This window comes from Notothenia rossii (genome assembly GCF_949606895.1).
Source record: "Notothenia rossii genome assembly, chromosome: 11".
Lineage (NCBI taxonomy): Eukaryota > Metazoa > Chordata > Actinopteri > Perciformes > Nototheniidae > Notothenia > Notothenia rossii.
In genome coordinates this window covers 46,546,797-46,573,262 of record NC_136910.1, presented here as the reverse complement: position 1 = coordinate 46,573,262, position 26,466 = coordinate 46,546,797, and the positions used below count along the sequence as shown (strand labels likewise).

At 42.3% G+C, this 26,466-nt stretch overlaps 1 protein-coding gene across 5 annotated transcripts in view; it reads left to right on the top strand.

The window, feature by feature from the left end:
• strbp (spermatid perinuclear RNA binding protein) overlaps window positions 1-26,466 on the top strand; it is a 74,225-nt gene that overhangs the window by 35,024 nt on the left and 12,735 nt on the right. For all 5 annotated transcript variants that reach the window (XM_079657787.1, XM_079657785.1, XM_079657786.1 and 2 more), the window contains exons 3-14: window positions 4,587-4,768; window positions 12,438-12,700; window positions 13,515-13,683; window positions 16,042-16,306; window positions 18,827-18,939; window positions 19,674-19,769; window positions 20,379-20,490; window positions 21,273-21,370; window positions 22,666-22,771; window positions 23,353-23,436; window positions 24,109-24,317; window positions 26,241-26,393. In XM_079657787.1, the coding sequence (XP_079513913.1) occupies window positions 4,766-4,768; window positions 12,438-12,700; window positions 13,515-13,683; window positions 16,042-16,306; window positions 18,827-18,939; window positions 19,674-19,769; window positions 20,379-20,490; window positions 21,273-21,370; window positions 22,666-22,771; window positions 23,353-23,436; window positions 24,109-24,317; window positions 26,241-26,393 (1,671 nt within the window). In that variant the 5' untranslated portion in view covers window positions 4,587-4,765. The remainder of the gene's footprint in view (window positions 1-4,586; window positions 4,769-12,437; window positions 12,701-13,514; window positions 13,684-16,041; window positions 16,307-18,826; window positions 18,940-19,673; window positions 19,770-20,378; window positions 20,491-21,272; window positions 21,371-22,665; window positions 22,772-23,352; window positions 23,437-24,108; window positions 24,318-26,240; window positions 26,394-26,466) is intronic.

The following is a 26,466-nucleotide window of genomic DNA, read 5'->3' as shown; positions in this document are numbered from 1 at the left end:
AAAACTCTGAAAGGGAGTACAATGTGGAAAAAATAAGCTCCTTTCCAACGCTAATGAGCACAGTCTCTCTGGCTTTTGGCAATCCTCTGTCTCCCATCACTCCGTGTCTTCCACTGCTCACCGCATGTGATGGTTATCAGATGAGAAAGGTGTAAATTGCTGCTCAGAGCCATCTCAGCAAATTCCCCAGCTCTGCTATCTCTCCTTCATCTTTCAATCACTTCCCATCCCTTGTTTTTTCTTTTCTCTGCCTGATCCCAATCTCTGTTGGGAAAACGGGATGTTATCACCAAGTCGTGCACAGGAAGGACGCAGCACAGGTGTGTGTGTGTGTGTGTGTGTGTGTGTGTGTGTGTGTGTGTGTGTGTGTGTGTGTTTTCCCTCATGAATAAACTTCTAGGAAAAATATATTCAATAACCAAATTGAGGTGATGCGCATGCATTTGTGTGTGCACATGTTGGTGAGCTGCCACCAGTGTTAATGAGGAAGGGATTCTGCCAGTTTCAACCTATTCTCCTCCCTTTCTCTGAAGAAAAAATGCAAAAATCACACATTAATCGCCCACCATGATGGTGTGAAAAGAAAAGTGGAGAATGGATATTGGTGTGAGACGTATAGATGGAGGGTGGATGTCGGAATAAATGAAATAATTGGTCAGTGTGAGCGCAGAGGAGACAAATCCACAAGGGGCTTTATGAACAGGAGGCAGCATGTTTCTACTTGCAACACGCAGAAATGCATGTTAAAACATGGCCGCCTCAGTGCCATGTGGAGTCAGAGCAGGGTGGGAATACTGTACGCCACATATAGTGATGTAGTCATAAGGACCCATTCATCTTTGTTTCAGACAATATCAGCATTCTTTCTGGTTCTAGTCTGTTGTTTATGTGCGCTGTATTTTTCATTTGGGTAAATATGATTCTAATTAAAGCAAAATTAGATGGAAAGTGCCATGAGACAGAAACAAAGAGGGGGGATTGGTGTTGTTGTTTATCACTGGATTGCTCTTTTAATGAGAATCGAATGGGGGCAGGCACGTTGTTAGTATGCTTCTTGGCAGGGTGTCTGTATCTGTGTCTGTGTGCGTGTGCCTGCACTATAATCATCTGCCTACCATCCTAAGTGGCCAAGCCATGCTGGAAGAGAGCTTCCCCTCCTCAGGCACAGAGTGTTGGCTGTAGGGTACATGGCAGAACATGTGTGCACAGACCCAGGCCCTGTCGCTGCCAGGTGTGTTGAGGAGGTAATTGCCAGTGTGGCAGCCCAGCGTCCAGCGGCTTAGAGGGGGAGGCCTGGAGAGAAAATGAGGAGCTGCTCTGCTGGAGTCTGTTTGCCCGAGGGGGCGGCTCACTATCAGCCGTTGTTGTTCATCCAATTCCCCTGTGTCCCCTTACACCACTTCCTTTTCTTCTTATAGTTTCGCTCTTTAGTCCACTCGCTTCGTCCTACTTGGTCCTGTTCATGCACATTTACAGCGTTTTCCATTTTTCCCTCTTTAACTACTGACTGCATCTTTATCTCTCCCCTCTCTTGTACTGGATCCAACTGGGCTGTCACTGAGAGGCTGCAGTTTTACCACTATTTAATCCCCCAGCAGTCTACTCCGGGAGAGACCGACAATCACACGTGTGTTCATCTTTTCTGTCCCCTGACACTATCCTGATAACACCCTGGATTACTGTTTAGTGGTCTCAGGGTGATGAGATACTCAACACATTAAAGATACTGTTTATTGATGGGGTCGAGTGTATAACAAATGAAAAATGCCAGTTATAGCTGTGCATAGTTGAACAGCAGAGAAACAGTGTATTTGTATGAATGCGTGTGTACTTTCTTCTGGATTCCAGGGTGTCAAATGCTTCCCATATCAGTGCAGTGGATGTTTAATCTCTCAGAGATGATGGGTTTTGCCCTGTTGAACATGACAGAGACTATTTGAGAATTTTTTGTATCATTTTTTGTTGTTGTTATATTTTGTTATAATTATTATTATGAGTGAGAAAAAAAAAAGTATATATGTTATTATTATTGTTGTATGTTTTGTTTCTGACATGTTCAATAAATTGACAAAAAAAAAACTCCAATGTTGTAATGAGGCTCTGGCACTGTGGTGTACATTTTGGAGGCTATTTTTGGATAAAAACGATTAGCACATCAACCAAAAACGTAGCTTCTTATTAGGATAATTTGTTTATCGTTTCATCTATTTCTCAAGCACACCTGACAAATTGGCATTATTCAGCTTCTCCAAAGTGAGGATTATCTTTTATTCTCTCTTTATTTTATTGTAAAGTGAATATCTTTGAGGAAACTGATGGCCATTTTATATTTTTTTAGACAAAGACCATACTCCAATTTTGTATAATACACAAAGGCTTTTTATTTTCCAAATCCCACCTGCGCTCCATAATTAGTTTGTCTGCTTAAACAACCCTGCATCTAGAAGAGCTTTTTAAAATCATCCCCTACACTCTTGTGCTGACAGAGGCACCGCTCTATAAATGCCATTGCATTTGGTTGAGTGTGAACAGATGCATCTGTGTACTGTCAGTGGTGATACTGTTGACATTTCATGTTGTGAATAGGAGCGTTGTGTATCTGTTCACCTCGTCTCGCTCCGCTCTGATAAAACTTGCCTGTCTTTTCATATCAACACAACACCCAATGTTTAGTTTACTTTGCCGATGATGAGCTAAAGGTAGAAGTCACAAGTATCTTCATCGCAGTTCAAGGTTGCATTAAGCGGCTCTAATATAAAGCTAAGACAATGCTTTAAACTGTCTTCTTTGAAGACGTCAGCATGGGGCACATCCACTGGTTGCAAAATAAGTCTGATTGTGTAGAAGTCTATAAGAAAATGGCCCTACCTGTTACTTCATTTGATACCTCAGTTAACATTTTCATAATCATTTTTTTGTTTCGATTGATCATTTAAAGTCTTCTTTATAGCTGTAAGATGTACATTAAAAAAAATGATGGTCGAATTAAGAGTAAACTAGATGATAAAGCGGCTTATGCTTTGGAGCAGGCTTGTGATTGACAGGTTGCTAACATGGTCTTGTTTGGATGTTTTCTTAAAACTTTCCAATTTGGTCTATAATTTTAGGTAATAATAGGTAATGTTGGTCGACCAAAAATGTCAAGTTCAGTTTCAGTTCTACTTTGCCAAACCCTCTCATGTCCCTTCTGGTTGCAAAATAATCAAGATGGCTGCAGCCAAACTCAAGGCTTTTTCACTCTCCAAAAATCCAACCGGTGACGTCACAGTTACTACATTCACGTTTATACATCTCATATATACATATATATTTATGGGTTACGTTGACATCTAATATACTTTTTTAGAAAATCTTAAATCCCTTATGAGGAATGTAAAATAATATATTCCGAGTTATATATAGCCTTTACATCTGTTTTCAGAATAACTTTTCTGCCAAGTCAATTTGCTGAGAGGAGTAAAAGCACAGGAAAGATAAGGTTAGAGCTATTACAGTCACAGATTGTAGAGGAAAAAGCCCACTGGCCCGGCTCTCACCAAGCACTAAACATTTTTATTTCAATTTCAGCTCGGAGTTCACTCAGTCCCCTTTTTTTTCTGCAAACCCCCGCTACTGTTCTCTACTCTGAATCAGAAGTGCTTTATAGTTAAACCCAGTGTTTACCCAGTACCCACAGTGACACATTAGATTTCATTTGTCATTGCTTATACAAGGTATATAAATGTCAGTGTATTCATGATTGTCATGGTATAGGCTTACTGTTGTAGCATTCTCCTTAAAATGAATTATGTGCAATTATTTTAACACTATGCATACTATGTGTGAAACAAAAGATCATCATGTGTTCTCCATATTTGATGACACAATCATTGTCATCTCAGAGGTCCTCTATATCTTTTTCTAGTAGAATATCTAAATAACATCTACAATGCTGTGTGTGTGTGTGTGTGTGTGTGTGTGTGTGTGTGTGTGTGTGTGTGTGTGTGTGTGTGTGTGTGTGTGTGTGTGTGTGTGTGTGTGTGTGTGTGTGTGTGTGTGTGTGTGTGTGTGTGTGTGTGTGTGTGTGTGTGTGTGTGTGTGTGTGTGTGTGTGTGTGTGTGTGTGTGTGTGTGTGTGTTTGGATGTGTATCTAACCCAGTGTATGAAAACAAGTACATGTTTGTATCACGTCCCCCTCCCTCAAAACCATGCCGGCTCATGAAAAATGAATGAAGCCGTGTGTGTGTGTGTGTGCCCACATGTCTATCTCCACATGGGTTGATCAGTTATTCTTTCAGATGTTTTACTAAAGAACGGGGACTGCACCAATTTCTAAAAAACTGTGTGTGAGAGAGAGCTGGATAGAGGGGTTGGGGGTTTCAGGGTAAAACATTTCCAGGTTGAATGCTACCCTTAATGTTTGTTAGATTACTCTAATGGTTCTGACTTTGTGTTTGTTTTGAAGTGTTTTGATTTATACCTGCATTTATGCCTTTTTTGTGCCTCTTTATTGTAAAAACGGCCGTTCCCCATTTACCTCCCTCCTGTAGTATTTGAGGCACTTATCAACCTTTCCTCTCTCTCTCTCTGTTTCTCCATCCCTGTAGAAGAACAACCTCTCGTAGAGCGGTAGCCAGAGAGACAGGGGAGCACATGAGGAGCGGAAACGGCGTGACAGCAACATCCTGACCGGTAACCTTGCTTCTGCACCCCCCACCACCCGCCCAAGTACTCCACGAGCAGGGCGTCAGAAGGAAGGAAACGTGCAACCACCCCTCCTGCAGGCATGGTAATACACTCTGCCTGTATGTGTGTGTGTGTGTGTGTGTGTGTGTGTGTGTGTGTGTGTGTGTGTGTGTGTGTGTGTGTGTGTGTGTGTGTGTGTGTGTGTGTGTGTGTGTGTGTGTGTGTGTGTGTGTGTGTGTGTGTGTGTGTGTGTGTGTGTGTGTGTGTGTGTGTGTGTGTGTGTGTGTGTGTGTGTGTGTGTGTGTGTGTGTGTGTGTGTGTGTGTGTGTGTGTGTGATGCCTGTGTTGTGGTTTTTGCTTGCTTGAATTCCGGTGAATTATCCAAAATAGAGTCGACAGGAAATACTCTACAGACTTCAGGGTGTGAGAGTTCAAGCCGATGACTTGTTCTAGACACAACAACAGTGTGTGTGTGTGTGTGTGTGTGTGTGTGTGTGTGTGTGTGTGTGTGTGTGTGTGTGTGTGTGTGTGTGTGTGTGTGTGTGTGTGTGTGTGTGTGTGTGTGTGTGTGTGTGTGTGTGTGTGTGTGTGTGTGTGTGTGTGTGTGTGTGTGTGTGTGTGTGTGTGTTTCAAAGATAGAGAGATACTTGATAAGAGCTTGTGCAGACTTGAGTGTAAGGCTTTGGTTAGACTAGGGGAACTATAGGGACATATGTTAACTTGGGGAACAAAGGATGAAAAGGGACAACAGAGACCTAGAAAATATTTAAAAACTCAATAAAAAACACAAGACGATGTGTTAAACAAAAAGCCAAACAAAACCCAATCATTTGAAATACTCCCGGCTGTTTTTCTTTTACATTTTGATTCAAAGTCAATTAATTTGTTCTTGTCAATATCTTTTTCCAAAGTTGAATGACGTGTAATTCAACAACCTGCCGTTTGTTAGAGTTTAATAAAAAGCGTTTTCATTGTATCAAAATAGAATTTCCGTTTTTTCTCTCTTATGTAATTACAAAAGAAACACGTTTTGAAAGGCATAAGAGGCAGGAAAAAGAGTCTGTGGTTAAAAAGGAGGAAAGGGCGTTTTAAAGGATCCAAGAGAGCAGCTGAGGGGGAGAATGACAAGTGGGGGGCAGATAAGAGCATAAAAACATAAAATGATGGACAGAAACATGACAGATGTACGCGTAAAGGATATGGGAAGCCAAAAGAGAGGTGTGAAGCAGAGAAATGGGGGAGAGAAGGGAGGTAAAGCGCTGAGAGAGAGAAAGAGAGAGAGAGAGAGAGAGAGAGAAGAGAGAGAGAGAGAGAGAGAGAGAGAGAGAGAGAGAGAGAGAGAGAGAGAGAGAGAGAGAGAGAGAGAGAGACGAGGGATTGATTAATGTGCTTGGCCTGTGACAGTGGGAGCTTTTCCCTGAGGGGGGAGCCGTGCAGAAGATGAATTATTAAGAGCTAGAACAAGAGGAGGAAGGAGGAAATGTGAGTGGGAAAAAGGAAAAGATTGGAAGAGTGGTTGATAGGGGGGGGAGGGAGGAAGAATGGAGGGAGGAGGAAATGGGAGAAAAACTGAATGATTGAGAGGAAACAAGATGTTGCTGGAGGTGCTGAGGCTGGACACCGCAGATGAGGGCACGTGGTTGAGCTCATAAATAACCAAGGGTAATGAGACGTGTGTGTGTGTGTGTGTGTGTGTCTTGCAAACACAGTGTTGTGATTCGTCCCGAGTTATTGTGATGCAGCAAAGACTGTGGATGACCTTGGCAGGGGTGTCATCCCCAAACCGCACGATACTCCAAACGGCTTCTCTATCGACTTTCCTATGAGCTTTCTGCATTTAATGAGTACACATTCCCGCAGTGTCTCTCTGTGCCTCCATTCGCTCTCTTGACACACACACACACACACACACACACACACACACACACACACACACACACACACACACACACACACACACACACACACACACGCGCACACACACACACACACACACACACACACACACATTTTGGCTTGATTATTTTGTATCTGTCTGGGATGTTGAATAGCTCTGTCTTTTTATCATGTCATCATTAGTTGCTGCTCAGTTTCTAGAGAAGACAAGTGGAACGTTTTAACAGTTTGGAGGTTTCTGTTCTGCTTTTCATGTTATGTTGAATATAAAATATCCTCATCTCTACAACATCTGTCATGTGCATTTTAGTAAAAGACATCCCATTAAAAATAAAATCTGCAAGGTTTGAAAAGCTTTTGTTAAAACGGGAAAACGTATTTCATTAAGACATTTTACCATTCTTCGCATATGACATCATTTTATGTCTATTTTATTGTGTTCTGGTATTTCCCTCTTGTATAAATGGCCATACTCAATACGCTAATACCATGGACAGCAGCGATGTAATGTCTGCTCATCTGCTTTGAGCAGTCAGGTCATAATATTTAATAGGCAGACCATAAACCTTTAAAACCATGCCGACAAATTAAAGAGGGCAAAGGGCTTGTTTAATCACATCTCTTCCTTTAGTTCATATTAGACTGGGTACTGTATTCTACGAGGCTTGTTTGTAATCTGGATTGATGAGCAGACTTCAGATGAAAATGGTTGATGCTGAAACATGACAGTGTGGTCATTTAGCTGATGAGGATGACATGTTGTGTATTGCCTGTTTCCTTTTTTGAAAATGTTGAAAACGAGCAGCTGAGAGTTCGGTCTTGAAATGGACAGCCTGTTATAAGTTTTGCAGTTTTTCACATTTATTTTGATGTGTGTTTCCCCTGCTTCTGTGGGCATGCGTGTGTGAATGCACGCATGTGGTAATGTGAAGGACAGCGCGAGGAAGTGAGAGAGAGCCCAATAAAACAGGATAGCGGAGTGTGTCGGGTCGGCTTGCCAAGCAGAGTGCAGATAAATCACAGGATGAATTTTTAATGCAATCTCCCCTAGGCGGCTGGATGTTACTGAGACAGTTTTTTATTTGTGTGTGTTGCTTGTTCCATCACTCCGAGACATTTTTTTGATGGGTTTTTGAAGGTTTAGAATTGTTCTCTTATCCTTCAACTTTACTTGGTTTCATGTTAGGCTAAAGAGGTGTGACATTTTGTCAAATACCACTCCTGAAATATAGTGTTTTAGCGTGGTATAAACGGCAATTAGTTTTTCTGGGTTTCAGTGTAGTTTTGCATTATAAGAATGTTTGGGCTTGCGTTAAAACAAACTTTTCTTTCTGCAGCTGGCTATGAATATTAAAATCCAGTTTGTTTTTATATCCCTGCATCTTCTTCTCTCTCAGCTTCCCTTTACTTTCTGAAGCTTTCTCCACCTCTGTCCTCTTCTCTGCCTCATCTCTCAGTCTCTCTTCACAATACCTCGCAGCGTGTGCTGTCACCCAAGCACTCGGTATGCACTTTAGGCACATGACTTATTAAAAATAAGAACTCACAAACACCTCAGGCATTCTCCGTTCGCACAAACACACACTCACAGTGCAATGCTCCTAAATAGAAGGTTTCTGTAGAATTGAAAATAAAAAAACAGGTTTAGGAGACTCCAGACACAGCTGACACCATACCAGTGAGTCTTGTCCTTGGCATCGGGTCATGTAATGTATAGCAGATGGCCACAGAGAGACAGGAAGAGAGTGAAAGAGACAGAGAGGGGACTCATTGGATTCAGCAGCCTCTAAAGTGAAGCACTGACAGGGTGCGTGTCTAACCACAACACCTTGAACTGAAATGCTTTGACTGCAGGGCATTAAGCTCAGGATGGGTTAGGGGGGGGGGTAATGTCTGGTAGTGATGGAGGTAATCTGATACTGTCAGTAATTGATTGTATGGGTTTTATGCGCTTATGTCGTTCATACTTTTATATTTAGTGACCAATGAGTTTCTGTTACGATACGTTACATTTTTTTATTGTGTTGGTACGTGTGCACATTAGTTTATTACACAGCGAGTTGTACATGCTGTGTAATGTGGTTATGTAACGCGGACCTGCCAGCCGGTCGGCCTCACTGGAGCATGAAATGGAGTGTAATTGGTAAGTGTGTGGTCTAAAAGCTTTGTGCAATAGTGTTGTTGGGATATTTTATTTTTTTAAATCCTCTGGAGCAGAGAGAGGAGCTGTGGATTATTGTTATTGATTAATGCATTGGTGTTTCTTAGGGTCAAAATCGCTAAACTCATAACTTAAAATGAAAGTGTTTAGTTTAGTTAATAAAAGAGCACATGTTCAATGTGAAAAGTGACAGTAGATAGATTAGTTGCAATTTGGCGCCCCGCAGAGACAATGGTAGGGGGAACACTGGATATAGATTGCAATTATTCAAACCTAATTGCCACTTAGAAATCAGGATAAGGAACTTCAAAAAGAAAAGTGCTTGAAGTGGCAGTATGGAAACAATATAGGTAAACTGTTGGCTTTTCTAATAACATGTGTGAAGGTCTTCAGTGCTCGTATTTCTTGCCTCATGCACACTTTTAGTGAAGCTGATCCTTGGAAGTTAACTCAATTTTCACTTCCAAGGATCGAGCTGAAATCGGACACAGTCTAATTTTGTTGGTTAGTGACACTTGGGTTTGTTACAGGCATTTTGATAGAGGTCTATGTCTTATGGCTCTCACTCACACATGCACACAGCATATTGTGTGATTGACCTCTGGGTTATGTGCCGGTCAGAGTGGATCCAAGGACAACCACACGCTTTTTTTCTTGGAGATTGGAGAATTTTGAAGAGGGTTATGAATTACTGTACACACAGTCAATCATTACGTTTGAAGGCTACCGTGACATTTCCACTCAACCTTTCTCTGAAATTGGTGTGAAACTGTGAAATCCTGCATCAGTTTCTATCTTGGCCGCATTAGCTTACTTATCACGTCACTTGTCTAAATGCCTGCAACATTATCTGGGCAGACTCTGCCCTGGGGGGGGGGGGGGCTCGATTCCTGTCAGTGAGTCCTCCCTAACTGCTCTGATTTACATGGTGATCAGAGCGGCTGGGCAACAACTCCCCCGTGGTCAAGTAATACTGAAACACTAACACACACACAGATACACGGACCCTCTTCGCAGTGTGGTTTATAGCTGCAGAAGCTCACATTAGCAACGGCTCATAAAATCCACGTCTGTTGGTCTGTTAAACACTGCTCTGTGAAGGCACACAAGTGTAAAGATACACACAGGATCGTGCACGTAGGAACACACTCCCAGTGATTGTTGTCGTCCCGGCCGAAGCAAAAATAAAATGTTTCTATGAAGACAAGAGGTAAAACACCAGTTAGATACAGTATAAATAAAGTGGTGCAGTAATGAGCACTCAAACCCTGAAAAAAGCATTTCACCACTTCCTGTTCCCTCTTCTGGAAGTCAATTGTGTTTTGAACATGTTTGTGGTTAGAAGTCTGAAATAAGGTCTGCAGCTGACACACAAGCTGAAGAGATTTGCAAGTTTTGTTGTACGACAGGTAAGACACCAGTAATCACTCCACCTGTGAATGTATGTGCCATAAAAGTGACTAACACATCCTGTTGCCCCTCTTATTGCATAATCATTTTTTGACACATGCCTCATCACACTGATGAATAAAAACTGATTTCAATTAAAAAATATTGGCTAGCTGAAAATGTCAAATGGAGATGTGCATAAAAGACAAGATAAGATACAGTAAGATGGAGCTTTATTAATCCCCGTGGGGGAAATTCAGTAGTTAATGGCGATCATAACAAGATATGAAGAGGAAGAATTTCAATATTGGAAAACAGTTTTCAGGTATCTCAATTGTTGATGAGTCCTAGCAGTAATGTAGGAACAGAGATAAAAAAAAAAAACATTGCGGAAAATGTGTGCCACTATACAAAGTGAGCTACACAGGCTGTGATGCTGAGCCTGTCCTCCATTCTGTTAAAAGCTTTATCTCACTCTCTCTGCTGGAAGAGTGTGTCACCAGTTCAATTAGGAATGGGATGAAGTGGGTGAGTGCACGCTGTTGGTCCTTGGATTTCAAGTAGATTGATAGCAGCGCTGGAGCCACACTATCCATATTACAACGAAAAAGGTCATCCCTTCTCTGTGTGTGTGTGTGTGTGTGTGTGTGTGTGTGTGTGTGTGTGTGTGTGTGTGTGTGTGTGTGTGTGTGTGTGTGTGTGTGTGTGTGTGTGTGTGTGTGTGTGTGTGTGTGTGTGTGTGTGTGTGTGTGTGTGTGTGTGTGTGTGTGTGTGTGTGTGTGTGTGTGTGTGTGTGTGTGTGTGTGTGTGTGTGTGTGTGTGTGTGTGTGTGTGTGTGTGTGTGTGTGTGTGTGTGTGTGTGTGTGTGTGTGTGTGTGTGTGTGTGTGTGTGTGTGCATGTAGCGAATAAAGGGAAATGTGGGTCTTGTAGATAAGCGGCGTCTTGAGAGCAGCCTCTTCATGTTAAACGTGCCTCAGGCTCCCCGGCATAGTGCAAAACCCCCTAATGATTAAAAATGAACCTCATTCTTTAGATGCATGTTACCAACTCATGATGTAAACAATACTGTGTAAACATAATTATTCCTCTCAGATATGATATCATCAAAAAACACAGACAGAGTGAAGGAAGAGACAAAAAGCCGGACCAAGCCAAACTGAATTACAATGATCAAGATGAATTCAAATCAATGCCTTCGTGATCTATGAAATATCACAACAGCAATAGACAAAGAAAAGAGAATTTAAAAGTACAACAGAAATGTTAAAAAGCAAATGTGTTTTGCTGTTGGATCTTTTAAATCCCTCTCAATGTTATTTTTCTTATTGTCCCATGATGTATCTCTCTCTACATGGCCGCTTAATATTCACTGTTGTATCAGTTTTATATAACATTACATAATGTCAATACCCACTGGTCAGATGTTTAGATATTCCCTCCAATTAAAAGCCACCTGCTGACATTCTGTGACATATGAAAGATGTAAACAGATGACATATAGTTCACACTTTCATATGAATGCACAGGGACCCATCTGGATGGTATTAATTGCAGAGTGTGCGACTCACAAAGGCCTCAGCTGCACCTGCTCCTCTCCTTCATCTCTTCACTTCTCCATCCGTCTTTGAATCCATCCTCCCCTGCTGCAACCGTTTTATGTCCTTGTTCCCTTTTAAACATGCTGTACTGTTCCCACAGCCCTCCTCTACCCCTTCTATTTGATGTTGTTTACTCTCCCACCTGATCTCCTACTTCCAGCGTGTTTCTCCTCCTACCTCCCGGAGAGTGAGCATGAGCAACTAAGAGTATATAGCTGACATAAATACCCAGGCCATAAAGTCTGATTTGAAATATGACAGGTAGTGAGGATTTGAGGAGGATGGTCAGATGAATCCCTGATGTGTGCATGTGACCATGCATGCATGTCAGGGGTAAATGGAAGCTGTCACTGAGTTAACATTTGATTTGTGTACCATAAAAGAGATGAATGTTCAGTCTGCACCAAAGCAACCTATAAAGAAGCCACTTGTACGTGCACTTAGTGGGACAGACAGTAAGCGTGTTTGTCCTGAATTTCTTTTGCCGTTCGGTGGTGGTGGTGAGTATTTTTGCAAACGGTGTGAGATTTCAGGCAGGGGAGATTAAAGCTCAATTTGATGGATTAAAGCTCCACCTGTTGTTGAAAACCTCCCTCCAGGTGTGTCCTTGCTGTGTGTATTTGTGTGTGTCCAGGTGTGTGTGTGCCTCTTTTCTGTTTTCACAATTTAATCAGAATGTGCATTATATATTTGTACTGACTCCTCATTCTTCTTCTGTTCTTTCCAGAGGTCCTTCCGGTCCTTCAGTAACGATGACCGCCATGTCATGGCGAAACACTCCACCATCTACCCTTCCTCACAAGAGCTGGAAGCCGTTCAGACGCTGGTGTCCACCGTCGAGTGCGCCCTCAAACACGTCTCTGATTGGATGGATCACTCCAACAGTGACGCCCACAGCCAGGTGGACAGCCAACCAGCAGACAGCACACAGGAGGACAATCCAGGTGACAAGCCCAGCGAAGAAACGGAGGATTCCAGTGACAGCTACAGGTGGAGTAGAATGACAAATACTAGACATGATACTAATGTTTCTATTGAACAGATTGATCAGATTGCCTACACTTGAGGTGAGAGGCAATGTCCTCTTGCTTGTTTCTCTTACTAAAATGTTACTTAATTGTTTATCTTTTTCTGAAATACACTCATTTTGCTTTCTGGCATAGAGTTATATGAACAGCAGGAGCATGTGCAGCTCCGGAGAAAATTAACTTAACCAACCACTTGACAATCTCTGGGCACTGCACCATGGTCGGCTATCTTCATGAATCTTTTATTAAGGGTCCACTACTTTCTCATTAATGTCTTAAATTGTCTCGTCAGATCTCATTTTTACAATCTTAACTGGCACCTTGTATTTTTAATCTTTTAATCATGCAGCTACTCACCAGAGATTACATCAAATACTGATTCATATTAAGATATCCTTTGTTGTGAGTCATGGGATTATATTAGAAAAAAGAGGTTGAACATTTTCTGTAAAGAATGCAGACTTCTGCGAAGGCTGTTTCTATAAGTCCTTCCCTAAATCCTTAATGTAATGGGCGTGGCCAATTCTACAGTTTTCATGAACATCGGGCTGGTACATTTTCATAATCTGCTTACAAAGTGACATAAAAACCACAACCATAACCTCATTGTCTTAGATAAATAAATAAAAAGTAATTGACCTTACAGTACATTAAAAACAAAAAAAATCAGGATGCAGAATTGTCTACCCTATAAGCTTGAAATATGTTTGTCTTTACAGTCAAATCAACATGAGTTACTAATGTTACCTGTCATTCATTTTCCCATTTAAAAACAGAGAGCCCACTAATGGTGCCGTGCTGTGTGGAGTAATGAGGATCGGCCTGGTGGCCAAAGGCCTCCTGATCAAAGGAGACATGGACCTGGAGCTGGTGCTGATGTGCAGAGACAAACCCACACAGACACTGCTGGACACTGTCTGTCAACATTTACCCACACAGATAGAGGTTAGAGACACAGACGCACACTCACGTTCATGCTTCTCTTACTAACACACACAATGCAACTGCAAAATGTAATCTAAGAAACTGTAGTTGTATTGTAACTTCCTCCCCAATGTCAGATATCAAAGCTCCCATATTATGATGTGTAGATGTACTGTAGAGAGAAGCGTCGTGAGTGTTGGCGTAACCAGGCAAGAGACTGCAATGCCGTCAAGTGAGAAGTCGAGAGTGGTGTTAGTATGTATGAGTCACCTGTGATTAATGCTCTTGTCACTGCTTCAGTGTCATGTTTCCTCATTAACAAGTCCTGGCACAGAAAAACAAAACACACTGATCCTTAACTTTTACTCCTGTATTTGTTCGCTGGTCATTTTGAATGATCTCTAGGGATTCAAAGGTTTAGACTGTTTTCCTCTAAGAAGCTCCTAAAGATAAGAGGCCTTTTTTTTTTTTAATCCCTCGAGACATTTGTCAGCTCTATCAAGGCAGCTTTGGTTTCACAAAAATCTGTCAGAGGGGAAATATTTTTCCAATAACCTAACGTGGTAAAACTCCACGACCTGGGCGGCTGGTGCAGAAATTACTCAATGAATAAATTCTGCCTCGGTGCCTCTTCTCTGCCTGTTCTCTTTAGCAGTTAAGTGGTGTGAGGGAGTGAATGGCAGAGTGTGTGTGTGTGTGTGTGTGTGTGTGTGTGTGTGTGTGTGTGTGTGTGTGTGTGTGTGTGTGTGTGTGTGTGTGTGTGTGTGTGTGTGTGTGTGTGTGTGTGTGTGTGTGTGTGTGTGTGTGTGTGTGTGTGTGTGTGTGTGTGTGTGTGTGTGTGTGTGTGTGTGTGTGTGTGTGTGTGTGTGTGTGTGTGTGTGTGTGTGTGTGTGTGTGTGTGTGTGTGTGTGTGTGTGTGTGTGTGTGTGTGTGTGTGTGTGTGTGTTTCTGAGTGTGTGGGTAGGGAGGTAATCTAATGGCTCAGCCCAGTGACCAGAGATTCTGATTTTCTCATCAGGGGCAAATGGGATGTAGATGGGCCCTCTGCGACTCACTGCTCACTTAAGCAGTCTTAGCAATGCACACACACAGACACACACACAGACAAACACACACACACACACACACACACACACACACACACACACACACACACACACACACAGACAAACACACACACACACACACACACACACACACACACACACACACACACACACACACACAGACAAACACACACACACACACACACACACACACACACACACCGAGAGACACTTGTTTTTGTTGTGTGGGAGGACACAGCATTGCCTTGCATGAATGTCCTGGAAGCTTACTTTAATCTAAGCCCTAACATAAGTGATGGACCTTCTATGGTTCAGTTTCGTGCCTCCTCATTGGACCTAGGTTCTCATAATGTAACTGGATGACAGATTTATTGCCCAACAGTATAAGAAATGCAAACACACACACTTAAACAAACACATAGTCTGCTAGAAAATAGCACCAGAGCAGCATATACTCCTTCACTTGTTTACTTATCATCTTATTCAATATTTAGAGTTATCGTTTTAACTGCATTTGTGAGTCTGTGTGTTCCTGTTTTTGCCTGCAGGTTTCTGTGTGTTGATGTTTGTTCATTCCTTTAAGTGTGTTAGTGGGCGAGTCTACGGGTCGTTGTCGCAGTGGTTGTTATCCCATTAATTCTTGTTTGTAGGCACGTGTGCTGAAATGCATTTGTACCGAGTAACAAATGTGGCCGCTGTGAATACTGACATGAATTCATTATCTTCAGTACTTCTCAGTCCTGACCACAGAGGTCAGCAGTAATTGATTGCTTTAGAAAGCGGACTGAATGGAGCATCGTGAACATTTCAATACAATTTCACAATGCATGTCTGACACTGAGAAACAATGTAAACAGACACACACGATGGTTACAATGCCTCTACAATTCAGAAAGAGCTTGCACCAGTGTTGGTAATACAGTATACACTATTACTTCACCTTTCAAGAGTTTCTTGTCCTCTTATCATTAGATGATTTAATTTTACAGTTTTTATTCAGAGCCCTTTCTTCATTTGCGTATTGTTATAAATACTTGGAACAGGTCTTTGTTTTGCCAATTATAATCTGTGGATAGGCAAGTCACATCTAAGGCACCAGAATAAAATAATATCCCCAGACACAGTATTTGCAATGCTAATGTGTTATTTCTCATGTACAGTATTCACTTGATATTTCTCCTGTCATTCCTGGTGATATTGAATGTTGAAGCGGCGTGAGGCTCAAATATATTTGCTTATTTTTCATATGCACCAAGTCATGTTGTGACCTTGGCCTCTGACCGTGCAGTTATGTCTGTCTGACACATGACAGAAGCTGACAGAAGAGAAATACGAGGTCACGAGCTCCTTGCCCGAGGCGGCCATTTTGGTACGAACTACAACCGAGCCCAAACTCACACTGACCATCACCCTCACCTCGCCGACCATGAGGGATGACGAGGAGGAAGAGGAGGAGGAAGAGGAAGAGTTGGAGAATGGGGAGGAAGGACATGAGGAGGAAGAGGCGGAGGAGGAGAAGGAGGAAGTGGAGGATGAAAAGGTGGAGGAGGAAGAGGAGGAGAAGAAGAATGGGCGAGGTAGGAACACATCAGTTGTAGTTTTTCCCTCTATTTTTAACACACATCTCACTTTGTATAATATGTATATAGAACTGTTTTTATTTCAAGCCAACAAAAGGCATGCCCTCTTTAACTTCTGCTGACACAAGACAGCTACAGGACACATTCCAGAGCTGAAGCCTGGTGTTCAGTCTAATGACAATCCCCCCCCACACGTTGTCAGGGGTAGCAGGAGCTGATTATAATTGGTTGTGGGAGGTGGGACGGCGAGGCAAGGCCATAGAAATCAATAACGGAGCAGTAGCAAACTGCCCATGCATCCTGTGGCTCCTGTCCAACTAGACACTCAGGTCTCAGAGAGAGATGAGAGATAGAGCTGAGGTCAGTCGTACGTCATGCCACGGCAAGACGGAGAGGACCGCTCGTATATTTCTCTTTAAGAGGCATGCACACGCAACACACGGAGCACAAGACACTTTAATTTTGTCCCAGAGGGATACAGATATCTGTCACACTGGATGTCTAATTGCTACTCATTTGTCAAGGCACCTGGCGGTTAAGGGATGTGAGCCAATATGACTAATAGGGTCTCATCATTAAAGGCAGGGTCTAACACCTTAACACATTAACACAAGTATTGATAGTCAGACACACCAGTGGTGTTGTCCAATGTCTCGCCTCCTCCTGCTCTCTTAAAGCATCAACAGCAATGTATTATGTACACAATGTATTTTTTCTGTAAGGCATTTAATATATTTAATTAAAATAGTGCTTGGTTATGTTTATCTGCCACACACATCAGTCACCCTGTATATCAAGGGTACTGTGTTTGATTTGATACATAGTTGAATATTTGCTTTAAATATAAGTGATTTAATCCCTGCGTGCTCTTTAAGCTCAGATACAGCTCGCTTCGTAGGGTGGTCACAGAGCGGGAGGTAGGGTGATGCGACAGTAAATTAAAGGAGACACAGCAGCAAAGGGATATTTTTCCAGTCAGTCTGAGGGAGAGGATGGCGTCAGTAACACAGAAGGAGATGAAAAAAAGAGCGCTAAGTGAGGCAGTGGCCGGCAGATCGTTTGAGAGAGCAGCTGGAGGACAAGCAAGCAAGACGAGAAAGGCTGTAATGATCCACTAGCTGCAGAGCAATCCCAAATGCAGCTGGGATCACTGACAGACCTTGAGATACACCATTATACATCACAACGTAACACGAATACACACACCACTGCATTCGTAACACATAGGGGAAGAGCTACGCTGTGATAATGGCCATATGAGTCCAGGGATAATGTGAAATAGATGTCATCTTGCTCGTGCTACTACACATCTGACATTTCAACGTAATACCTCTTTAGGGAAGGATTTTCTTTTCACGGGAAAGTGATGAGGAAAATATTTACCTAGTTGTGTTTTCAGAGAGACCCATAGGGCTCTTTAGTGTGTTTTATGTCACTAGCAGTAGGTCCCGCTCACAATAAACCCTCTCCAGAAACACCATGTAACCGCACTCATTCATACACGGCTGCGTTTGATTCAGCTCGCCTTGCACACCATAGATTTTGTGTTGACTTGGAGAATTGGAGAGAGGGTGGTAAGTCAACCATCCTGGCGTGCTCGGCGGCATGAATCAAACGAATACATATAAAAAGTGCAATAATGCTCCTTTTTTACCAACCACGATTCTCTGACTAAACCCTTGCCTTGATCCTTCCTCTGTGTTGTGTTTGTCTGACCCTGGGTCAAACTCTCTTAGATTTTTTTTCCTTTTAGTTCTACTTTAGAAACGCTTGATTCTTCATCTGCCCAGACAGGGAGTTGAATTGCTTTCTCTGCACCATTTCTATATGAGCCTGTGAAATCAGGTGCACCTTAAGTAATCCAGAAGAAAAAATAAAAACTCCTATTTTGACTCCTGCCTGGTGCAGACTGGATCAAAATAAACGAAATCCTCCTCAAATACGTAAAGGAGAGGTTGATTTACCTTGCTGGGCACAGCCAAATGAATGGATGTGTCCCAACAATGCCCTCACATTAAATCAAACACTCCTTAAGTATTTGTCTAGTATATGTCTGGAGGGGGGGGGGGGGGGCTTTCCATCTCACAAAGTTGTCTCCTCTCTTGTGACCCTGGTTGCTGACTTGTCAGTGACTGGATGGTTGTAAACTACTAAATCACGGTTTAATAGTGCGTGTAATTGTTAGCACATATTCATACAAGCAACCTGTATTAATATGGGTTAAGAAGTCAACATGTGATGCAGTCAACACTGATAGACTGATCACAGTGTTGAAACACAACCTGTAGAGAGACAGCGCTTCTTTCTACAAGGAGAGGAACAACTTTATGGCATGAAAAGCACCTTGTATGTACCAACAAAAAATATCCATGCATTTGTGTGTGTATGTTTGCTCTCACACACAATTCCAAGTGTGTCTGCACACATTCACACACGCACAGTTCAAACACACACACTCAGACCTGACGTGTGTGTGTTTCACGTTCTCTATATCGGGTTGTTATTGTTTTGTGGCAGTGTTGGGTGCTGCTGCGCAGAGAGTGGAGGCTGAGGAGGAGGAGGGGGAGGTGCTGGATAGACACAGATGTCTGTTGGCCCTGGCAGCGCTGCGACACGCCAAGTGGTTCCAGGTCGGCACCCACTCACTTCCTGTCTTCCTGCCCGGTGCTTATTGTAGCCTGACGATTCACCCAGAGACCAGACACTCACTGTCAGATAACGCTGTGGGGGCTTTATTTATACTCACACAGATTAAGTTAATCCACAATAGATAGGAGGGTGACACAATTAGATAGAATAATTGCAAATTATGTTCAACATGAACAAAAAGGGATAAATATTACATCATTACACTATGTTTCAAATTCTCCAAATCTGTATTTTTTCCACATATATACGATAGACTTTAGGTGTTAGATGAATCGTAAGGCTACAAAAGCAATGGTTGATACTTGTTTTTCTTTTTGGCTATTATGTGAACCTGCCTGCTCTGTACAGTATGTCAATGCTTCCCTTTGATTCCCCTCCCATACCTTTCCCCATCTATCTCCCACCTCACTTACCTTACTGACAACATTGTAGTTCAGAATTAAGTTATTTTCTAAAGGTAAATACCAAAAAAATATTATCATTTCTGAAACATTTTTTGTAAAACATGCCAGTGATTTCAATTCATAACGTTAATTGTCTTAAAAGTGGGATAGTTATTCTCTGTGGGGTTTTACACGGATATAATCACTTCATTATGTGTCTTTGTTGTGCACAGCAGGCTGTTTACAGTATCTAACTGTGTTTGCACAAATACCCCTCCTCCTGTACTCAATTTCCTTCTTCTCCCCCCCTCCATCTCCTCGGTCGCTCTCAGGCTCGAGTGAACGGGCTCAAGTCCTGCGTTATCGTTCTCAGGATACTTAGAGACATGTGCAATAGACACTCCATCTGGGAACCTCTCAAGGGATGGGTGAGTGTTTGCTGTAATGACCTGTTCAGCCCTCTTGAACTTGAATACACTTGTATGCTGACATTTGTGCATTTGTGCGTTTTTCCAAAATGTTACTCATCTTCCTAATCTAATGGGAGGTCCATATTGTTACTGGAATTTTAAGAATTGTGCCCACAATCATCCATAGTTGAACTGGTTGGCTCATACAAGTATATAATCCAGTGTACACTATATAACAGATCCTCATTATGATCTCTAGATGTGATGTTAATCTTGCAAAATAAGTATGTTAAGTGAGAAAACGTGGATCCAACATTTAATAGATAAGATAAGATGGAACTTTATGTATCCCTGTGGGGAAATGTGGGCGTTTATAGCAGCAACAGGGTCAGAGTGAATAACAGTATTCACCCAAGGTAAAACATAAAGCTCAAATAGAACACAATAATAATAAAGAAACAAAATAAAGTAACTGTTGAAACAAAAATATCACAGTAAGGAACAGATAGAGATTCTTCTTAGATATAAGTATCAGTCAACACGCCCCATGTTTGATCACATATTACAATAATTGTTATTTTTTAGAGCTGCATTTTCATATTTGTGTTTGTGTTTGTATTCCTGCAGCCTTTAGAGCTTATCTGCGAGAAGGCAATCGCCACCTGCAACAGACCTCTGGGGGCCGGAGAAGCCCTGCGTCGAGTCATGGAGTGTGTGGCCTCAGGCATACTGCTACCAGGTATGGAGCCTAGTGGACGCATGCATATACAGATGGGCAGATTAGAGCAAACCCCACTGAAGAATGTGGGTTTTTATGCAAATTGGTCTCGCTGGTGGATATCGCAAGGGACGATGAGCTGACACGTGGAGGCTCTGCCTGGCACGTTTTAGAGCTGCTTCTGTGAAAGGTCGAGACATCATCAATGACCCAGCAGAGCGCAGCTGTCTGAGGAAGGTCATCATTACATGAGCCTTTTAATTAGGAGCAGCTGAAGGGGTTTCTGTTACCAAATGTTGTGCATCTTTGGCAGGAATTCAATTATTCAGAAGTACGTGAAGGCTGAGTTTCCTTTGACTTAATGTGAGAGATGTGGAGGCAAAAGCAAGTGATGTCCCACTAGACTGAAGCCAACTTAAGAAAGCACTGAGATGTCTTTTAGAATATGTTAAAAGATAAATAAGCGATATTTGAGAATGATTAACAAAATGCTAAAAAAAATAAACAGCTCTAGTTTATTTTACAAAGAATGTGCCAACTAGAATATTTATTCAAATTTGTGTCACACTTAAAGTTTGAAGGGTTTTACCTTTTTATGTTAAGTGACTGGTTTGAATACATCACAGGCAAGATGACCAGGTACACTTTCCTTTAGCTCCTGTTGTTGTCCACTTTAATTGTCAAGATTCCTGTCGTCACTTGTTTAATGACAGTGAAGTGAAGCTTAATTAAATGTCGCCGAGCTGCAGTGACAGAGCGCAAAGTGACAACAACTGACTTTGTGTTCCTGTCGCTTCCCCCAGGTGGTCCAGGTTTACACGACCCGTGTGAGAAAGAGCCAACAAACACACTAACCAACATGACAGACCAGCAGGCTGAGGCCATTACCTCCCGTGCACAGGTACACACACACACACACACACACACACACACACACACACACACACACACACACACACACACACACACACACACACTTCCACTTGAAGACACAGTTGTTATCACCCAGCTGCATTTGCCCTGAGCTGTCAGTTTGTGGGAATCAGTAAGCAACATGCCTATTACCAGACAGAAAGACCCCACACCACCCAAACCACTCAAAACGCACGCACACACACACTTGTTCGAGCGTGCACGTCCTCAGAGCGTGGTGTGTGGTGCTGAATTTTAACGATCGTGTGGGAAACTATTGCCATTGCTAGCCATAAATCCATCCCTGACACCCCGAGGACAGAATCTTTGTGCATGCGCTTCGGGCGCGCGTCCCTCCATGTCCTTCCTCACACACACACTCCACTGAGCAGGGCAGCCTCTGAGCCGCATGGCTTAGTGAATCCTGCCGTCCATTTCCTTTGAAGGCAGCCTGAACGAGGCCTGCATGTCAATGGGGATAATTGTATCGGAGCAGATACAAGAGTAGATAGAGGAGAGGGAGCTGCTCCGTCAATGAGCTGCGTGGAGACTCATGAATATCTGAGACACTCCACCTCCCTAATGGCTTTGTATTAGCAGAGCCACTGTCACCCATTCTGCGTGTACTTCCCATTGTTTGTATAAATTGAGTATGTGTAAAGTAGATTCGAGAATAATAAATGAACTATCTTTGAGCACAAATGTGATGGTCTGTGTTGCAAGATAGCTCAAGGTGGATTTTATACATGTATATTAATGCAATTATCTGACAGATTCTGAGCACATTTACATACATTCATGTTTGCACAACTGCTTCTGTGTTCAGACGTGGCCTTCTTACATGTGCGAAGATGAACATCAGCCTGAAGACTCTTAATGTCTTGTCTGTCTGTTTTTCAACCAGAATGTAAAAACTCCTGCTTTATTGGCTTTATTTTATTACCACTTCAAGTTCCTACAGAAATAACCATTTATCACAATAAGACGGCTGAAGAAGTTGATTATTCGATTGTTTGTCTGTAGAAAGCTTGTATCGTGGATACATGGAGCAAACTACAGGGCATTTACATCATTGGTCTGTGTCATCATGACTCAAATTTCAAGAGAGGAAAATGTTTTCAATGTATTTCATTCCATAACATTCCATTTAAAGGGCAAACCCAACGTTTTTTTTCTCCGAAAACTGGAGGTCTGTTGTTGTTAAAAAGTGAATTATGGGAAATCAAGTAAGTGGTAGAATTCCTCTGGTTTGAATGTATCTTCCCTATATGTTGCCTTTTACAGCATGCCCTGAGACTCATGGCATTCGGACAGATCTACAAGGTGTTGGAAATGGACCCTCTTCCCTCAAATAAACCATCACATAAATACCCTTGGTCAGACAAAGAAGGTATGTCCACCTGCCTGTAAATCTGTTTGTGTAAATGGCTTGTCAGTCTGTTGTTCTCACATGAAAACTATAGCACACTGTGAACATAGATTGGACTTGCCATCAAATCTGTTCACGTATCACATGAGCTTTCTGGATGCATTTGATGTTTTTACACACTCGCACCTCAGCAGCACTGTCAGTATTCTTGACATGTGAAGCACCACAAAAAAAAAGGTATTGCAGATATTGCCTCTTTACTGTATTTCCGATATTTCAGCCTGTTAGCCAAAACAGGCCTAGCCTTGGTGAAAATACATGAAAATGTGCAGCAAGAGAAAGTTGGCACATTTTTGAAGCCATTTCAAAGAGAATTGACTCAAGACTTTTGGCGCCTAATGATGCCAATGTGTTTATATGTCTTTGTCATTGTTGACTGTTGCTGCTCTGCATGTCTATTCTGTTGATCTTGTCTGTGAGTTTATTCATCTTTATTCTTCTTTTCACATATTCTTTGTCTTCTCTGCCTCTGTGTGTTCTCTCATACAAACATCTCTTGTAGTGACTCATTGATTGGTAACTTCCTCCATCTTTCTCTCCAGGTTTAGGTCTGAAAAGGCCATATGAGGATGGAGCGATGGATGACAAAGACCTCATCAAGAAGATGAAGAGGAATCTAAGAAAAGGTACGAGAAGTAGGGAAGGACGAGCAATGTTACTTTCTTGTGCGTCCCCAATTATTTTGAAGTGTGAAGGAAAGTATGCATTTCAAGAAATTAACAACAAAATAAATCCCATTTTACAAAAGTTTAATTTAGCATTGGATTTATTTGAATTCAATCTGATCAACAAAGCAGTGCCATGAGATGAAAGTAATCATATTCCGTAACCACAGACAAGCTTTGCTTCTCTTCCCCGTCTCAATGTCTTCCCTGTCTGCTTTTCTGCCTTCCACCTTCCTCCTATCCCTTAGAGGCAGATCAATACTATTGATTTCAAACGTTTTAGTAGGCCACCCAACCGTCCCCAGATCTTTTTTCATACAAGGAGAAGACGAATCAAGGCTAATGGAGACAGAGAGGCATTTTTAGATATTGGCAAAGTGGAGCAAAGTGATTGAAAAGGAGAGAAAATAGAGGAGAGAAAAATAGAGAGGCACCTTTTATTCATCGTAAAAAAACAACCGACGAGTGTGCGGGAAACCTTTGAGTAAATGTGATTTATTGGGTACAGTGTCCCTGAATTGGGCCAGTCTGTCCAATTAGGGCTGGATAATCAGTACATCCCCTGTGAAGCCCTAATAAATCTATCCTAATATGCCCTACTTGTAACCATTCCTCTCTATTTCTTTACATTAGTCCTAGACAGTAAAGCCATAGACTCCAACCAGCCTATGAACGCCCTGATGCGGTTGAACCAGATCCGGCCGGGGCTGCAGTACCGCCTGCTGTCCCAGTCGGGCCCGGTTCACGCTCCAGTCTTCACCATGTCCGTGGACCTCGATGGAACCATTTACGAAGCCTCTGGATCCTCCAAGAAGACCGCCAAGCTGCACGTTGCTGTCAAGGTAAGAGGGAAGAGGAGGGAAGAGGATAAAGTGTGCCAGATATATGTGCGGCTGACAGGAGAAGAACATCCCCTCTGATGTATGTTTGTGCTTATTTAGACCTACTGTTAAAGGTCACCTATTATGCGAAATCCACTTTTTCATGTCTTCTATACATAAACATGTGTCCCCTCTGTGTAAAGAGATTCTGAAAGTTTCAGGAAAAAAAGATTCTCTCACTTTTTGTTCTGATCCATTTATATAAAATCCTCTGAAAATGAGCTGATTTTGCCCACTTTATGATGTCATAACGATGTTTTGGCTTGTGTAACCATTAGCCAATCACCAACCAAGTTAACCCCCAACACCTCATCAACTGAATCTCCTCCTAGAGCACCATTGTGTTATTTTACATTACATTATATTTAGCTGACGCTTTTCCAAAGCGACTTACAATTACCGGGACATTCTCCCTGGAGTAAATAAGGGCTAAGTGCCTTACTCAAGGGCACACTAGTGGTGGTGTTCCTGGTGGGATTTGAACTCACAACCTTCCGATCTTCACCCCACCTCACTATCCATTAGACCACCACTATCCCTTTTTAACCAAATGTCTCTCAGAGGAGCGTGGGGAGCGGCTCCTTATTTTCATCTAACGTAACAGACAGAGAATCAGCACTTTTGAAACAGGGCTGAAACAGAGGGGATTATGGGATGCTGCAAAGCATGATCTGTTTGGTATTTGGAGCCAAACACTTCAGAGACCTGTTCGTATTTATCTGAGACCTATAATATACTGATGAAAAACAGTACAACAGGGGACCTTTAATAGAAAAAAGCTAAATGACAAAACTCTTAATAAATAAAAAAGGCTCCAGCTGCAGCCAAACCTGTACATCTATAAATATGTTTCTGTGTGTGTGTGTGTGTGTGTGTGTGTGTGTGTGTGTGTGTGTGTGTGTGTGTGTGTGTGTGTGTGTGTGTGTGTGTGTGTGTGTGTGTGTGTGTGTGTGTGTGTGTGTGTGTGTGTGTGTGTGTGTGTGTGTGTGTGTGTGTGTGTGTGTGTGTGTGTGTGTGTGTGTGTGTGTGTGTGTGTTAGTGCGTGTGAGGATGGATAGAGGTGGGCAAATCCATGTAATCCCAAAGTGGTTGTGAACAAAGAGGCTCTCCAGAGCACAGAGCCAGGATAATCCTCTCTCCGCTCCATTCCCATAAAAGGCTCTTTCTCCCCCTTTTCCATTCTCCTTCTCACTCGCTCACTTTCTTTCTCTCGTGTGTTCACCTTTTGATCTCCCCCTCTCTCCCTCACTTTCTCTCCCCCCTCTGCATTGGCTGGTTCAGCAGCTGTAACACAATCACCCATTTGAGTCAAAAAAGGTGTCATTCTTTGATCCTCTTCTAGGCTCATATTGTGTGGCTGCTCTGTCTGCTGAGTAGACTTCCAGTAGACTCATACCACTTTAGTCTGTGTTGCCAATCTATTGTAATGGCTTTCATTTAAGCATTGTGTGACTTAAATTGAACTATATCATTTCAGTACTGCAGTTGCTTGCTTGTTAGAATATAGCCATTAACACATTTAAAAATGTGTCCATGGACTTTCATTCTTATTGCCCTTGTTAGCAGCTCTCTACCTTCATGGATAATTATGCTACTAAAGTCTGTTCAAAACATAGTCACCCACAAAGGGACATTAATGTCTCCGTGGAATTATGTTCTCATTCCATTAAGTGTGCTAAAGTATTTTACACACACTCTAAGCCCACTGACAACACTATCTTGATTGTGTTTAAGTACAGTAGTGAGACAATGTTGATTTCAAAATGTACAAAAACAACAAACTCAAATATATTGATGCAGGTAGCTAGAAAAGCAGTAAAACACAAGTTGTTAAAAAATCTCCTTGCGTTCTTTTTTTATTTGATCATGCTGTTCCCTCTCCAGGTTCTCCAGGCGATGGGCTACCCAACAGGGTTCGACTCAGACCTGGACCCCATGAGTTCAGACGAGAAGTCGGACGGGGAGGGGAAGAGCGAGACGTCATCACACACGAGCAATAACCCCACACACGCCTCGGACAATTCCAACACACTGGAGGTGAGGATTGAGAGACAAGGGATGATACAAAACTGCACACACTCGAATGCTTTTTCATGTCTCGGAATGTTGA